The 18,198-nt window shown below is 36.6% G+C and overlaps 1 protein-coding gene across 1 annotated transcript; it reads left to right on the forward strand.

The window, feature by feature from the left end:
* The first annotated feature begins 6,352 nt into the window (after nt 1-6,352).
* On the forward strand, nt 6,353-14,963 carry LOC148652715 (uncharacterized). The gene is made up of 8 exons (XM_088599784.1): nt 6,353-6,421; nt 6,977-7,000; nt 8,654-8,695; nt 8,902-8,951; nt 9,533-9,921; nt 11,530-11,745; nt 13,363-13,581; nt 13,870-14,963. Exons 2-8 carry the CDS (start codon nt 6,981-6,983, stop codon nt 14,071-14,073), a joined length of 1,140 nt encoding a protein of 379 aa, XP_088455910.1. The 5' UTR covers nt 6,353-6,421; nt 6,977-6,980; the 3' UTR covers nt 14,074-14,963.
* Nucleotides 14,964-18,198: the final 3,235 nt, after the last annotated feature.

Raw genomic sequence — 18,198 nt, forward strand, 5'->3', positions numbered from 1 at the left:
CTTCCACGCATAATTTAAATTACCCAGTTCAGAACAACTTCTTACGTGAATTTATATTGTAGCGCATTGCCCGGCTGGGATATGATAGCGAAGAGCGCCCGGCTGGGATACGCGGCGAGGGGCAGGAGGGGAGTAGTAGTGGTCAGGGCGGGGACGAGGAAAGCCGCTGACCAGTGCAGCTGACCCGCTGCAAAACGGGCGTACAGTCTGGTGAGATCGCCCGGATTCTTGGAAATAGCTCCCTGGTTTCGCACCCCTGTTCTACTCGTACTCAATTGCCATCCTATCGCTGTGTAGCTACCCGAATAGACCCAGTGTGTTGCTCTCTCTGCGGAGAGTGGTGCTGTGCTGGTTCTGCCGAAAAAGAAAGCGCCGTTTTTCAGTCAACGAGTGTCTGAGTGACTGTGTCTGTCCTCGCCGAACCCGGAAATAGTACAGTATTAATAATTAAACAGAGCGTTCTAAATATTATATATAATTTTATTTATCTACAATTGCGTTGCTGGGCTGCCCTGGTCTTCTCAGTGAGAACTGTTGCTCAGAAATGGTGACACTGTGTGTGCCGGGGGATTTTTTTTAACTTGCCTACGCATTTCTTTAAAAAGCTTTGAAATTCTCGACCACGCTGTTTCATTTTTTCCCGGGGGTTCTTCATGTTCCGCTTGTAAGCGACAGAAAGGGGCCTTTTTTTTAATTACATAGAAGTACAATTGCTTAACCGTGTGTTACAAAGGAACAAGTAATAGGTTTCTTCCATGCTGAAAAGAGAAGAAAACACACCGTTTCGGTTGTGGTGCCTTCTTGATATATAGTATTATTATCGACTTCGGGGCGTCACAGTGGCGCAGTGGTTATCATCGCTGCCTCGCAGCGCTGGGGGTCTGTCTGTGTGGAGTTTACATGTTCTTCCCGTATTAGTGTGGGTTCCCTCCCAGTGCTCCAGTTTCATCCCACAGTCCAAAAACATACTGTAAGGTAATTGGCTTCTGGGAAAACTGGGCCTGGTGTGAGTGTGTGCGTGTTTGTGTTTATGTCTGCACTGTGATGGGGGCTGGTGACCCATCCAGGATTTGCGCCTTTTGCTTGCCGGGACAGGCTCGGCTCCCCGATGAACCTTATGAGGTGCTTTTCTTGTATTGGATGACGCGGTTAGAAAATGGGTGGACGGATTGTTTTCTAGACAAAACCTGTTTCACTGGCTGGGTGGTTTAGTGTTTTCTATAAAAGTAAATGAAAGTACATTACAGCCACTTACTGATAATCGAAACTTAACCTTCAAAAATGCTTGCACAATCTTTTTCAAAGTGGGAAGGGCAAATTCTGAACAACGCCCAAGCTCTGCTCTTGATAGAACTCCACAGGACTGGCAGAACTTTTGAAACAAAACATCAAAATTTCATATCACAATTTTGGTAAAAACCACTCGGAAATACGTAAGGTCATATGTCCAAAGCCTGCAAGCTGCAAATTCCTAAAGCGATAGCATACCTTTTGATTAAGTAATATTACAATTGCAAACACAAATTGTAATTTACACAGACGCGGCTCAGGGAGCGAGCTCAAGTTTCGCAATAAGGAAGTCGTAACAGTTGCCCCTGAATTCTTAGTCACCAAGCAGCACTAGATTCATAGAAATAACCCTGCCACAAATTGCCTTTGTTTTTAATTTTGTTTAAAGTTTGAGTTGTCATATACGTAACTGCTAAATCTATCTTTATCGTCATGGACTCCACTAATTACTTCCGTCTTTTTTAATTTTGGGTGTACGATATTTGCACGAACAGCGTCTATCCATACCCCTTGAACTTGAAATCAGATCCAATTATATGTTTTTATATTTTAATGCTGAACTGTGACAACTAGTTTACTTCACATATTTGTTTTAAACATTTTTTTGCGTTTTGTTTTACCCCCCTCATTTAGCAATATGTTGTCATGTGACGCAGGGATTTGTGTATCTGGGTGAGCAGATCTCTCCAGTTTTCCAACGCGACAAGGTTTTAGGTGAAGCGAGCTGAGGGTCTGAGTGTTTGTGAGGTAGGAAAAACGCCCTTATACTTTGGTTTTAACTGTCATTGAGAGAACAACTGTCAGAAGAGGACTCTGTCTTTATCAGAAATGTTATTTTACATTTAAAAATACGAATGTACTATGGCGAAAAAGAATACGTCAGAAGAACTGTCGCGTTACGGTTCCGCCATTGTCGTCTGAACCAGGAAAAGTTTTATTTTTCAGACAATATATTTTTAGTTACAGTAAAAATAATCTTTGGGTTATATTTATTTAAACAAGATGTCTTTATTTTTTAGATTAAATACCAATTTACGCGTATCTTACTAAAAGGCAAAACGTAGTTTTAAAACCAGCTATGCATTATTTCCTTCTGGTATCTCGATTTTATGTTAGTGGTAATCTTGCAGTATCTGAACACTTAAATCGAACGTGTTGCGCACGGAACTAAATGAGATTTTATGAGATGGTTCTGTCAGAAAATACATTTTAACTGCCATACTTATACTCCGGTTTTCATAGTGAAATTTTCTCATTGTGGTTTTAAATGCAAGGATAATGAAGAATCTTATTTTAAAACGTTATGTACTTATTCGTACACCCATATTAAACATGTCTATTACTTTAATACTACTAAATACTCCTACTTTTAATTACTTTAATATGGTGGTATTCTGTTAATTCCAGCAATTGTTTTTAACAATTTATGTCCTGAATAGACCTACGCATAGATATGGAAGCCCGTTTCCGCCAGGGAGTAAAAAAACGCGCTACGGTATCTCAGAATTGCAACTTTATATCCCGAAATTGCGACTTTTTATCTCACATTTGCGACTTCGAAATAGCCCACATTTCATTGTCTGTCCTTTTGTTATTGTAACGGATTCGGGTTCAAGGCCTCACTGCATGGGCTCGAACCCAGGTCTTGCCAGCTGAGCTAAAGAACACTTTCTTTAGCCCCGGCGGCCAGCATCCCTGTTATGCGTACAATCTGTATGTCGGCCGTTCCGTTACACCATATTCATGAATCGTACGGGATCATAGGATCTATAGGCCTGAAGACTTGTCTTGTACAGTGCCCTGTTAAAAAAAACAAATTAATTACACTATTTTTTATAGAATCCCATTTCCGCCAGGGAGGCTTCCATAGTACCCGGATAGAATAGTGGACGGTGGGCTTTTTAAAAAAGTTTTTTCTTTAAACACCAGAAAGACAAAAACGGAGACAGAATATGAAATAAGACACAGAAATAGACACTTCACGTCCAGAGGAATTAACAGTTATGAAAGCTGAAACGTGTTCTTTTTACATATTTCCATTGTATGTCCTTTTTTACTTAAAAAAGAAGGTCTTCTTTAGCTCAGCTGGCAAGACCTGGGTTCGAGCCCATGCAGTGAGGCACGAAGTAGGGTGGGAGCGGCGAGGGCACAAGCCCTAGAACCCGAATCCGTTACAATAACAAAAGGACAGACAATGAAATGTGGGCTATTTCGAAGTCGCAAATGTGAGATAAAAAGTCGAAATTCTGAGTTACAAAGTCGGAATTCTGAGATACCATAACGCGTTTTTTTTACTCCCTGGCGGAAACGGGCTTCCATACATAGAGACAACATAGGAAAGACCCTACAAATCCAAAGACACTTTAGAAGTTACCTAATGTAATTCTGAATTGTGTGCCAGTTTTTTATAGTTGAACTGTTCAGCGTGTTCTCAGACACTGTAAAGGCATCACTGGCAACAGTAAAAACAAAACAATTTACAGATTCAAATATTCCAGTAATGAACGAAACACCATAATCAATTAAAAAATATTTAAAGACATTTATACATTCACATAGGCATGCAATGTACTTTTACGATTTAATTAAGTTTTAAGTAAAAATTTAGCCTTGTATATTATTTAAATCAAATGATTATAACCCATAATTTGCTTTCATTTTCATAACTAACCTGTCTTTGCTCTCAGATCCTTAACCAAACTGAACCATCTAACACTTGCGTGGATCAGAACATCGAGTTCTGACTCCTTCTGCATGCTCTTTGTCTAACAAAGTTTTGTAACTATCCTCCCCATCTCCTTAGTTACAGAACACATTTGCAGGAGCCTCTTGGAGAATAATGCAGTTAAAAATATTTTCTGCTCTTGAGTTATTTTCTGTCACTTGGTCTTGTATTTTTAGTGACAATACAGCATTTTGTGTTGTCTAGAAAATAATTCCATTAGTGGTCATATCAGGAATTTTTTGGTTAGCTCCGAGTTATTAGTAATGTTTTGTTTAAAAAAAACAGCTGCTGGTTTGTGTCTTCAACGTCACAACTGTCATCAAGTGCAGAAGCAAAGTAAAACAAATTATTTTTGTCGCAGCAGGGGGGTCTCAGTTCTTGTCTAGTGCTCTGCATTGTACTAGACTGTATCTGATGTTATCATGCTATACAGTGTTCGCTGATAGATTAAATTACTATGAAGGCCTCCCAATGTGCAGGAGCAAGAAAGATAAAAATTTGATATTTGTATGTAGGTATACAGAAGTTACAAGGGTTTGATTTCCTCCTGAAATCTATTTTAAAACTTCATTCAGTGTACTTAATAAAATAATTAATCTCTATGTTAGAGATAATAATAATAATAAACTTTATTTTATATAGCGCCTTTAAAGGTGGCTTCTCAAAGCGCTTTACAGGATGACAATAACAATAAATAAGAAGACTACAACAATAAATAAGAAAATTTCACAAATTTCCAGACAGGACACAATTATAATTACAACAATACAACAATAACAATAGAGGAGACCGTGGAAGATGGTATTAAGAAGAGCAGAGGGGTGAAGAATGGAACCAGTTAAGTAAAGGCTTTTCTGAAAAGGAGGGTTTTGAGTCTGGATTTGAAGGAGTTTAGAGAAGGTGACTCTCTAATATCCTTGGGCAAAGAGTTCCAGAGCTTGGGGGCATAGCAGGAGAAGGCCCTGTCGCCCATACAATGTAGACGGGCTTGGGGGACAGTAAGGAGGGCAGAATTTGAAGAGCGGAGGTTGCGAGGTGGGGAGTAGGGCGATAAATGTTCAGACAGGTATTGAGGTGCCAAGCCATGTAAAGCCTTGTAGGTGAGCATGAGGATTTTAAAGTCTACGCGGAATTTGACCGGAAGCCAGTGCAAGGACTCCAGGATAGGAGTAATGTGAACACTTGCACTAGACCTGGTCAGGATTCTGGCTGCTGAATTTTGGACATACTGCAGCTTGTTCAGAGTAGATTTAGATACCCCAGGGAGCAGAGCATTGCAGTAGTCAATTTGAGAGAATACAAATATGTTGATCAGCTTTTCAGCCACAGTTAATGATAGCATAGGGCGTAGTCTTGCGATATTTCTAAGGTGAAAAAAAGATGTTTTGACAGTATGCTGTACATGTGGGTCGAATGTTAAGCCAGAATCGAATATAACCCCAAGGTTTTTCAATTTTGATTGGAGCTCAAGTACAGAGCCATCTACAGACAGGGTTACAGGACTGGCTTTACGAAGTTGATGGGGGGTACCAATAAGCATGACTTCAGTCTTGTCACAGTTAAGATGAAGGAAGATGAAGAGATCTACGTGGTTGTACCAAAGTCTGTGATTGTGAATACTGATTTTTTGTTTTTTAGGTACTCAGTATCCTTAGAGCTCAATGATTCCATTTCGCTTCATCTAAAACCTTGTGGTAATTCATTTATTTTACATATCATTTGTGAAACATATGTTTGATTCATTTTCAAGTTCCGGTATATTGTGTAATTGACAAGCTATGAGGAGAATTCAAAACATTTTGCAACTCACATAGGCTGTGACTATTGTACAGTTCATATGAATTGGTGACATCTTATAAATCACGCATCATTTCATATTTGTATCACCATCTCTGGAGATTAATTCTGCCAGTTCTTTCCCGTGCTTATTGGGGAAAATTGACCTTTTAAGCTGTATGCGTTAGAATGTACTGAAAAGAAAATCGATTAAAATGTTGTTTCTAGTTTATCATTAGAGGAAAGTTCACTTAAAAGCTCCAGTACACTTGCCACACACCAGCTATCAGTGGGGAGGAGAACAGAGTGCTGATTGGCCAGAGCCAATTCATAGATGAGGATTATTAGGAGGCCATGATTGGTAAGGGCCAATGGGAAATTTAGCCAGAACACCAGGGTGACACCCCTCCTCTTTTCGAGAGACGCCCTGGGATTTTAAATGACCACATAGGGTCAGAACTTCGGTTTTACGTCTCATCCGAAAAACGGTGCCTTTTTTACAGTATAGTTTCCCCATCACTATACTGGGGTATTTGGACCCACACAAACTGCAGGGTGAGCGCCCCCTACTGGTCCCACTAACACCTCTTCCAGCACCAACCTTAGCTTTCCCAGGAGTCTTCCATCCAGGTACTGGTCAGGCTCACATCTGCTGAGCTTAAGTGGGTTGTCGATTGTGAGCTGCAGAGTGATATGGCTGGTGGCAATAGATGTAGGTGTATCCGTTAGAATATACGAAAAAGTTAGTTGCATTGAGATAAAGAGTGTAAAAAATGTTGATAGATAATCCTGTATACCAGAGTTGCAAATAGCTTTGGATGTCACTCCTATAATGAGATAATACAGAATGTAACACAAGTTAAATGCAACATTATAAGTAGTAAATGTTAGTGACAAAATAGAATAAATTATAATACAAAAAGAGCATGATTCAGTGATTTAAAAATGTAATGTTAGCTTGTGTATTCATGCATTTTGAAGCTTGATGATCCAAGTGAATAAGAATTCATATTCTTGAATGTTGAGCATAAATAATAGCGAGTTTTTCCTAGGTGTAAGTTATCTGAAAGGGATTATTCACAAGCTTAAATATAATTTATTTGTAAATATGTTTTATATTCCCCATTTTAAATTTTTAATTATCACTTTACCACTTAATGATTAGGTATTATGTTTTTTATTCAGGAAAATGGTTGCAAGCACCCTAAGGTAAGTTGTAAAAGTGTTTTTCCTTGTTCATGATTTAGAAACATTTGTAAAAATAGTCTTGTTTACTGGCTTTCTACTATCTTTTAATTAGTCCTATATTTGACACTCAAACAGTTAAGTAACTGTATCTATAAGTTAAGTAAATATATATATCTTTTTCTATACCCTCTATAAACTTGTATATCAGTCCCTCTAAGAGGGTTGAAGTGTATTTTGCAGAAGCAGAAATCTTGGTTAAAATCGTATGAATATCATGTATGGAATTAATAAATGGATTTAAATAAAAGCATTCAAAGTTCTGCTGTATCCCCATTTAAGTAAAATTGCAGTTTTCAAATAACATTACTAATGATTAAAAAAAATTTCTTCATAGCCTGAATAACCCTGTCTTTCCCTAAAAATGAAATCTGCACAAATTTGGCGTTCTTGTGTTTGTCCAAGAGGAGAAAATCCATAAGACCTGCATGGGCAGATAGACAGATATAACTGACCTACAGTGCTGTCTGTCTCTTGGGCCCATGGTCACGTTTCATGGAAAGTTCTCCTAGGAACAGACAAGAAATGCCAGATTTGTACAAATATTTCATTAAATGAGGGAAAGGCAGGTATACTCAGAAAGCCAACATACATCTCTTACAAATGGTGCAACATGTGTGGAAAATTGGATGCCAGACAGGTCTTATTAGACCATTTGTAAGGTAAGGTAAGGGTCTTTGTTTCTGTAGAACCAAAGGAGTTTTGGAATTTTATTTGACTTAACTTTTTTTGTTTAATTTTTTATTTATTTAAGCAAAGAATACAGTCAATTTAATATGATCCGCTATTGCATGAATTCAGTCTTGCAATAATCAGGCTTGCAAACTCAAAAGTAACTCAAAGAATTACATTTATCTGTTTAGAAAAGTTATACTTGGCTTACAAAAGCAGTACGAGATAAATTTCAGATTTTGCTGTTCATTCCTTTTCCCGATTTTTTTTAATCTTCTCTTCAATCCAATTTGTCAAGTCAAGATTGTATAAGTATTCAAACATTTTAGGTGCATTAAATTGCCTTAAGCCATGTTAATTAACTTAGTTGGGCTCTGTACAATAACAGTGGTTCACATGATTGGACAATAAATTCATCTGTCTCTGTACAATTCCTCAATCATGTAAAGAATTTCAAGCAAAGATTCAACGAGGACGACTAAGGATCAGGAGAAAATTTTAAAAAAATGTAAAACCATAGAGAATTATTCAGTTAACACTATCCCTACAGTCAAGCAAGTTGGTGACAGCATGATGTTACAGTTTTGCTTCTCATCAGCAAAGAAGTTTGTCGAGACGAAGAGAATAGATGGAACAAAGTACTGACAAATCTTAGAAGTAAACCTGCTTCTGACCCTAAACTGAGACATAAATTCAACATTTCAGCAGAATAATGACCCAAAGCTTATGTCCCGAGCTATACTGGAGTGGCTTAAGAAAAAGAAAGATGTTGTTCTTGAGTGGCTAGTCAAAAATGCTGTTGAGAATCTATGGAAATACTTTAAGCAACTTGAGATAGCTTAAGGAAATCTGTGAAGAAGAGTTTTCAAAAACTGTGGTTGCTGCTAAAGATGCTTCTACCAAATATTGGGTTCTTTGGTTTATGTTTAATTTTTTTCTTTTTAGTTTCTGCGGACATTTAATGTACATCACCCTTAGAAGTCCTCAGTAAGCACGTTAAGATTTCTAATAAGTTAATGTTTAAAAAATGTGATAGCTGCGATAAGGGAATGAATGTATGTCTTCAGAGACATAGCTAAATATAACAATTAGAAGTAAACAAGAAGCAAAGAAACTGGAATGTTTAAACTTTTGTGGGAATACTATAAAATGAACTCTGGAAATAAAGAATTAACTCTGGACTTTTACTCTAGGAATTTGGAACACGAAAAGTTGAAAGATGCATTCTGCAGTGTCAGCAACGGTAATGTTGAATTTTATTTTTCTTATTCTTGTTAATAGATTAAATGTTTCATCATTATTTTTGTTCTTCTTTTTTATTTAATAAGCTTAATAAAATGAAGTTGTTTTGAAAACAAAAATAAGAATATTAAAAAAGATTAAACTGTTTATAGGTGGCCCAGTGATGCTGGGGCCATGAGTTCAATTTCTGGAGTGTTTTCTGTGTGTGGAGTTTGTGTGTTCATGTTGTGTGGGTTTCCTCCAGGCGCTCTGGTTTCCTCCTACAGGTCAGAGATATCCTATAAGGAAATGTGTGTTTGAGTTTGTGTGTGCCCTGCGATGGACTATTGTCCTGTCCATGGTCTTTTAATCTTTTTCCATGCTTGACAATCCGAAGCCTGTTGTGCTATTAAAAATGTTAAGCTCAACTGATGTGTTTTAATGGACAACCCTTTTTCTTACACATGTTGTTAAGACAAATCAATTAATTCAGTTTTCTGCTTTGATTAATAAAGCCTGTATTTTCTCTCAAACAACTGTTGTGTTGGAAAGGCTTGCCCTTCATTATGCTCTGTTTGATCATTTGTTTTACTTTTTTCTCAGGTGATCCAGGTTACCTTGACCACATATCCTCACAGGTGGTCAAGTACCGACACACAAAGGTTCCTCTTCCGAAGCCACAGAAATATGACTTGAGAATCGGGGGCCTGAGTGACACCGTCTACTCAGGAAACGAAGAGGAGCTTGAAGCTTGGAAAGATTTTTACCTCCCAGAAAGTACAGAGATGGAAGTCATTGGTACAATTGATAATTTTCCCAGTTTGGCAGTAGGTCTGCAGCTGATCATCTTAGCAGGCGAAGATGGTAAAGTCTACGCTTACGAAAACGAGGTGTTGCACCTAGTGGCCGAGAGCCTGATCGATCTGTTTGATTCCGGAGCCGTCTTTCCTGGCATCAGATCCTACAATCTTGGGGAATGTTTTGAGGAGCCGGTAAGATTTTAAGCTTTTTTTAAAAAAAAGACTGCATTTTCTGCTTTTTGAGACACAGCAGCAGCTATGTAACTTGTTCCAGTTTAGTAACTTGTGAGCCACAGTTTGCATCCATACCACAAACATCAAAGTGGGCTGACAGCAAAAATATTGACACTGAAAAAAATACTTGAATGCAAATAGAAAAAACAAGTATTTTTGTATTTAGAAAAGGGTTACATTCACCACCTTTTGCCATTCACAGCATCACTCTGTGCACACAATTCACATTATTTGTGTAGTTAAATGGTACAGAATTGTGCTTTATACATTTACCTTCCTGTTAGTAATATTGTCTTTTTGTGGAAGTAAAATACATGTTAACATGGCTCTCGACACTAACTAGTAAAAAGAGGGAACTTGACTGAAAAATTGTCAGTTCAACAGCAAGTGCACCATTTTCTTTATCTACCACCTGTCAAAGTGTTATTCTATGATGAATTTGCTGTACTCCTGCTCACTACAAATGTACAAACCTATACACTGGGATCAATCTTCTCTCATACAAACTTAGCCTTACCTTTGGAATGAAAAGCACAATGTAAAGGCAATTAAAATTATAAAGTGCAACCAGCTTGGTTCCCTAAGCATTGGAAAACTGTAGAATTACCTCCAAATATTTTGATGTTAAGAATTCCTCCATAAGCTAGAGATGATTAATGTGGCTGAAGGAAACTTCACATTAAACTTACAATTAACTAATAATGCTGAACACAAGACACTGTCCTGTTTCTGAGTGAATTTCAGTTGTATAGCAGTCAGTACTCAATTTTTGTGAGTATAGTGTATCTGCTTGACATTGATCCTAGAAATCTCTTTACTAAAGAAAAGCACAGAACTCTCCTTTTTACACATGGTTTTGGTTAAATTCACTTGGTTTCATTTACTTCAGGAATTAACCGTGACTGAATTTCAGTTTCTGTGATTTTAATTTTTGCTGCAAGTACTGCAAGCCCACATACTGTACATTGGTTTGAGCGTGAGCCAGGCAAAACCAAAATAAGTTAGTTTACACATGGTTTTACCCTTTGTAAAATAAAAGAAAGCTGCCGCTCCAGTTTTTTTAAAACAGCAGCCTCCCGCCCTGGTTCTTATTAATCATCTGGTTCTTAGAGGATGTCTGTCTGTATTTCAGTTTAGTATAGATTTTTTTGGCAAGTAAATGGAAGAAAACTATAAAGATTGATTAATCACCACAGGGGCAACAGAATAAAACATACCAAATAAAATAGTCTATTTTTATTAAATGTACATTATTAAATTCTTATTTTGTATTACTGTGTGGCAGGCAGTCTGCAAGAGTTATTGCCTGAGGGGAGCTGGCTGACAATTTTTGGACTCCTGGCTGAGCTCCGCTGTATTTAATAGTTTGTGTCTTCTCAGCAGGGATGTGAGGTCGGCTAGAGAAAGCCACAGCTAAAGAGACAAAAGACACCTAAAGAGTAAACGACTGTCAGCATAAGACAGACAAACTGCAAAAAAGAATGTTTTGTTTCTCTTGTGGCAAATAAAAAAGTGCTCCGTATCTGCTGTATTTTTATGTCATTTGTTTTTTTTTATATTTGAAAGACTGAGGAAGAACTAGAAGAAATTATGCAAGACGATGGATTAAAGGAAATTAAAGCAAAAACCAAAGAAATCCTCAAAAGCACAGAAGCTGAATTTTTGGAAATCCTGGATCTTATTGAAAGCAAGAGAGTGTCCAAGGCTGTTGTTCCCTATCAGAGTAATAAGTCTTCAATAACATTGTGTAATGTCTTAACTGGGGAATATTTAGTGGACTCGGTAAGATTTAACGCTAGTTATCCATTTCCCTCTATTAGTATGGTGACTTCCTTGGACAGGATCTTTTCATGTTTTTATTTCTTTTTTTATTTGCTTATATTCATAGACATTTCACTAGGAATAATGTCATCCAAGAATCAGATTCTTTGTGCCTATTGAGTGTTTTAGCTAGAGTAGTTTCGGCTAAACCCATTTGGTTAAGGGGCTATAGATGAGGAGACTTGAAACCCATTCAGAGTGAGGAGTTAGCCAAGGGGGAGCTGCGAAGGTGGAGGTGGGGTGGAGGAGGCATGCATGAGGCAATGCATAAAAAGAGGTTTTCGTGTGAGATACATTTCTATATTTAAATTTAGTAATGACTATGATATAAAACAGCAGGGTGAAACTGGCTTGTTTGTCGCTATTCCTCCCAAACTTTGTTTATGAAATCTTGTTTATTGTTCAGAAGATACCGTTTTCCAGGGTGACTCACAGCTGCATACAATCTGTGCATTAAGTTAAATATTCAGCTGAATTCCTGAGTTCTTGTTCGTTAACGACCCAAGATCCCGTGACACTGTTTGCAACAGTTAGAGAGCCCAGATTGCACAAGTTCTGAAATCTCAAAATACACCTTTATAAAAGCAGAATGCCCTGCAGTCTGCAAGCATCCTCTGTACTAAGTGAGTTATTGCTATATTTGAATCACATCCCTAACTATACCAGAATCTAGATCATTGATATAAATTAGGAAGAGCTGTTCCATAGTACAGATACTTGAGGTAGTCAGCTACTTACATTGCCTCAGTTTGGGCATTTTCATTTTGTCTGTTCTGTCTTTACTAACCATTAATCAATTCTCAATTCAAACACGTGCATTTCTCCAAAAGCCAACAGATTGTATACTATGTGTGTCTATTACTGTTATTGCTTGTTCAAAGATTTGTAAGTTTTGTTAAGCAAGACTTAATTTCTCTAAATCCATATTGAAGGTTTCCTAGGGCGTTATATCCATACCTTATTTGTGTAGGTGATGCTCTAGTTCTAATTATTGTTTTTATAACCTTACATGAAAAAATGGTCTATAATTGTCTTTCAGTTTTGTCACCTTTTTGTGCAGGAAGGCACTCCAAGGTTAATATTTCTTAAGTGCATCAGTACCACACCTGTCTTGATCGACTGTTACAGTAGTTGTCAATGGCTTATGAATAACATTCCTTGTTTCCTTTAGTACAATTGGTAGAATACCATCAGGCCACGGACATTTATTAAGATTCTAATGCATAAAACACCACTGCTTCTTCTGTGCTAATACTGTTTAATACAGAACCTTATCCTTTCCTCTATGCTGTTTATTTCATTAAAAACAAATAAGATTGATGTCCACTGACACCATTTTTGTCAATTACATATTTGCATTTAGTTTTGAGATGTAGGTTTGGGAAAAGTTTGTTGTATTACATTATTAATCCATGTGGAGGAACAATGCAGAAATACTTATGTAAATAATGGGAAGCCATGAATTACCTATATAATTTATTCCTTTATAAATGTAATAGGTCTGAGAATTAACATATTTGTGCAGTAACTTAATTTAATGTTTTAGGAAAATATATAATTTATTTTTGTATTTTGAAGACACAAATGAAATGCAAGAACCAAGATGAAAATATAAAGCGAAATGAAAAAAATGTTTCAGGAATCCTAGACATCCGCCCAAACATGTTCCATGAAGTTCTGGACATCCTGAATCATGATGAAATCAAGAGAGTGTCCAGGGCTGTTGTTCCCTATCAGAGTAATAAGTCTTCAATAACATTGTGTAACGCCTCAACTCTGGTATATTTCATGGACTTGGTAAGATTTTAAACCACTGAAATAATAATATTATAACAAATGGATAATTCAACATTCCATTTTAAGAAGCATGTTTATAGACTTTTGTTGTATTACATTAATAATCTAAGCAGAAGAATGATGTGGAGACACCTATGTACAGTATGTACTTATACTTTAATAAGAAGGCATAAGTTACATATTACTTTTTTACATACATGATAAGCCTGCAGATTAACATCATTGTACTGCAACTGTTTTCAAATATTGTGGGACATTAGTTAATATATCTGTTTTTGCATTTTAAAGGGGGAAGACGATCTGAAAGAAAGAAGCATGCGAGATGAAATTAAAACAATCATCCAGATCCCATATCAAGAGCTGAAAACCCTGTATCACATTGAAAGAAAGACTCATCCACTTGAGAAGTTTCCAAGTGTAGTATTAGCAGTTCTTTGCTTCCTGTACCGTCTTGTGGGTTTCAAACCACGTCTGGCCATACACTATACATAAAAATTGATTAATTTACATCCATTACCTCTTATTATCTCAATATAGTAACAAATGGAAATGGGTCAACAAGAGAAAGAAATGTGTGCCTTTAGTAGCATCCTTGGTTTAAATTAACATTAGCATGTCCTGAATCACTTAGCATAAAGGTGCCCCTCTTTGGGCATAACATCTCAAGGAATTTAGCCAGCAACAGGCATGTTATGTTGGAGGCGTTGTTTTGTGCATCGATGCAGAATCGTACAAGAGAGAATCACGATGCATCTAATAATTTTTTTCCCTTTAATAATTTAATTCTTTTTTTAACTTTAATAATGTTTTGCTTTTCCTGCCACAATTCAGACTGATAGAACAACTGATCAATGTTTCTGATATAATTGTAAAATAATTGAGTACACAAATAATGATATATGGAGAGTTAACACAGGAAAATGGCTTACAAGTAGTCTAAAAAATAAAAATAAAAAGACTTTTAATGTTCAAAATTTATAAATTTAAATTTTGAACCTGCTTAAAGGTTCCTTTACTACCTTTACTACTTTAATACCTTTACTCAATAAAGTATCTTTATTATGAATTTGTTTTATGGGAAAATTATATTCCAGACTTGACAAATTTAAATCTAAATAATTGTGTGTAATAAGTTTTACTTTTAATGCTTAAGGGTATTTTTCTGTATTTTTTATAAACAATGCATAGAAGGGTTTTTTCACAGTGCTTGCATTCAAAGGTTTTGAAAGCTTTTTCCATCAGAACATAATCACAGAAAATCACGCATGTTGGTAAAATAAACAATAATTTGGGTAATCCTAATGTATTTCAATTGTTATAACAATGCATGGATGTTTTCTGTTATTGCAACAAGACAAATAAAGAAAATTTTAAAAGATGAATATCTGTGTATAAACCAGTTGCTGTTGCTTCTATCATAATTTTTTTTAAATGTATAATACTTTAACTCAAAATTCTTACTGTTCAAATCTTGATGATCTACAGTTTGGGCCAGCAGGTCAGTGGATAGAGCTGTTAACATGGGCCTTCCCTTCAAGGTGCAACATCTAGACTTCAGGCGCATATGCAATAATTCAGATAATTCAGCAGAGAATGTACTTTTTACACCAAGTGGTAATGTTTGGTGTCTATACCAATTTTAACACAATTCTACAGAACCATAACTGAGAGCATCCTGACTGCCTCTATAAGTGTTTGTTTTGGCAGCACGCTGGCTGGCTCTGGAGGGAAACCGCAGTGTATGGTTCACTCTGTAAAGAGGGTCATTGGCTGTCACCTGCCCTCAACCGATGATTTGTATGATTCCAGAGCAAAGAAGTGGACAGGAAAGATTCCTGATTGCTGAATCTAGTTGTCTTTTCACAGAAGGTTTCTGGTGTGATGGAGTGGTCAGAGTAAATTGGAGGCTTCTGTGAAATCAAAAGGTTTAGTTATAACCATGAAATTAAATGGATACTATCTTTTGGTGGTTCTAAGATTTATGTAAATGCAAGGAAGAACATTCACATTATATAACATATTATATATAAATATGCAAACCGTGAGAGACCAAGCTATCAAAAAGTCATTTCTGGGAGTGGACTAGTAGAACCTAAATGTGGACCTTTTAAAGATGTAACGTTAAATGTAACAGAACTCAAATAAATGAATACAAGGTTTGGCATTTTGTATTCCAGTATGTTTTAAGAAAGATTTCTGGCAGGCATTGAGCCAGGTGGAGGTAAATGGTTTATTCAATGGGTACATAGCCCATTTGCAGTGTTGGTTGTGTTAGTGAGGAGGAAAGACAAGTGATTTTGCATGGACTATTGGTGCCATAATGAGGTCACTATACAGGATACTTTATTCAGTACCAGAAATGAAAATAACTTCTCATTGGTGCTTTGACAAAGCCCCTTCTACACACACCCTAAATTATTTTTACACAAAACAGAGAGAAAGGATAACATTCAACTCATATTTTCAAAAATCAGCTGAGCAAGCTGTAAGATATAATATACACGTTATTACTAAAGGTTGTATAAAAAAGCAAAAAAAAATTAAAGTTACAAATTTCAAGACAAGAGCGTAATATTACTTATTTTTTGTTAGAGCACTGCATGTCTATTTTTTAACTTTTTTAAAAACATTAATATGGACGGGAATCTCCTGGGAAAGTTAAGGTTGGGCTGGAAGAGGTGTTAGAGGGGCCAGCAGGGGGCGCTCACCCTGCATTCTGTGTGGGTCCTAATGCCCCAGTATAGTGACGGGGACACTATACTGTAAACAGGTGCCATCCTTGGGATGAGACTGAAAACCGAGATCCTGACTCTCTGTGGTCATTAAAAATCCCAAGGCCTTTCTTGAAAAGAGTAGTGGTGTAACCATGGTGTCCTGGCCAAATTTCTCCCTGGCCTTTACCAATCATGGCCTCCTAATAATCCCCATCTATGAACTGGTTTCATCAGTCTGCTCTCCTCCCCACTGATAGCTGATGTGTGGTGAGTGTTCTGGTGCACTATGGCTGCCTTCGCATCATCGAAGTGGGACTGCACACTGGTGGTGGAGGGGAGTCCCCACTACCTGTAAAGCACTTTGAGTGGAGTGTCCAGAAAAGTGCTATGTAAGTGTTAATTGTCTCAGTTAGCCTTGGGCAACCCACAGATGAAAAATACCTTCAAGCATTACCATAATTTCTAGCATACTTAACAGAAAATCTCTATCCATTAAAGTTAAAAAATAAAATTTAAATGCTTAGAAATTAGATTAAGATAACAGGTTAAAAGAACCAAAGATGGAGAGGTCTTCAGTTCCATTTAAACAAAGACAGGATGATAGTGTTTTAAGGAGTCTGAAGTTCCTCCTATTAATGACAGCAGTTATAATAATACCAGAGATCTATGACAGGCAATTTGTCTGGATCTTGAATACAATGCAAAACATGATGGGACACCAGTATATATGTCAAGCTACCATTTTTCAGCATTATTTATCTACAATTAGGGGCCTGTTGCTATACAGAAAACACATAATACATTTCCATCCACTTCTGTAGTCAAGATGAGTGGACACAAAGGTTTGGAAAATGATCTGAACTTTTGGAATGCAGAGGTTTGAGTGTAGCCAGCTGATGATTCACTTTCCGCAGAAGATTTCACAATACAAAAATACAAATTGGATGAGATGGCTTCCCAATTAGGTTTTAGCTTTCTGACTAAAAGATAGATACAGTATAGGAGTGTTTCCAGATGATTGCAAAGAGGGTCTTTTGGATTAAAATTGTAGACTAATGTGTTGGGCTGTGTGAGAAAAAGGTGATTCTGAAACAGTTACTGAAAGATGTACATTTACATACATTAAGTATGACATAACATGTATACAGTGGTAAAATACCACCACAAAAAAACTTTTTCACAAATCGGAATTGAGAACTTGACATTTGCAGATGAATGTTGCTTTCTTTACATCTTTTTGCGAGAAATTCATGAAGCCTGTAACATATTTAGATCATTGTCCAACTGGACTATACAGTACATTTTCATTCAATAAACTTTCTACCATTCATTGTTCATTCCAAATTAATTGAAAAATTGTCAGTAATTGTCAAAGCTCTATTGTCACACAAAAACCATGTTTAAGACATCATGAAGATTGCTTTAAATTCTTCACTTCTCCTCCAAATATATTGGTTCATAAGTGTAAAAAATTAACCCTCCTGATCATATATCTTTTTGATTTTACTAATATTTCAAAAACACCTTTACAAGATTGATGTTAATATTCTTTGCAATATTCCCGTCAAATTATTGATTGATTAGCAAGACTACATAGAGGACTTTTCTAGCATCTCAGAGATAGTTTCCAGATCTGTAACTACTTGCAGTAATGATAGTTCTCTATCGGCTGTGCATACAGCACTTCATGGTGAAATAGGCTATCATAACAAAAGGCAGAACATACTTTTCATCTTTGTTTTAGCATTACTTTGGTATTTGGACATTGGATTTAGTCGAGGTAAACATACTAAGTCAGTTTTCTATACAATCGTTCGGGGGCATTTATGCTGTCATCTAATTTACGTGTTGTTGTTGTTTTTTCCCGTTCTACACCATACATTCAAATCTTTCTATTTCTTAC

The sequence above is a fragment of the Lepisosteus platostomus genome, chromosome 11 (genome assembly GCF_059453375.1).
Source record: "Lepisosteus platostomus isolate fLepPlt1 chromosome 11, fLepPlt1.hap1, whole genome shotgun sequence".
NCBI lineage: Eukaryota > Metazoa > Chordata > Actinopteri > Semionotiformes > Lepisosteidae > Lepisosteus > Lepisosteus platostomus.

Coding starts and splice junctions, on each gene's coding strand:
- LOC148652715 (XM_088599784.1), top strand. CDS start 6,981: ATGGTTGCAAGCACCCTAAG. Junction 7,001..8,653: donor ATGGTTGCAAGCACCCTAAG/GTAAGTTGTAAA, acceptor TTTTCTTTTTAG/TTTCTGCGGACATTTAATGT. Junction 8,952..9,532: donor ATTCTGCAGTGTCAGCAACG/GTAATGTTGAAT, acceptor CTTTTTTCTCAG/GTGATCCAGGTTACCTTGAC.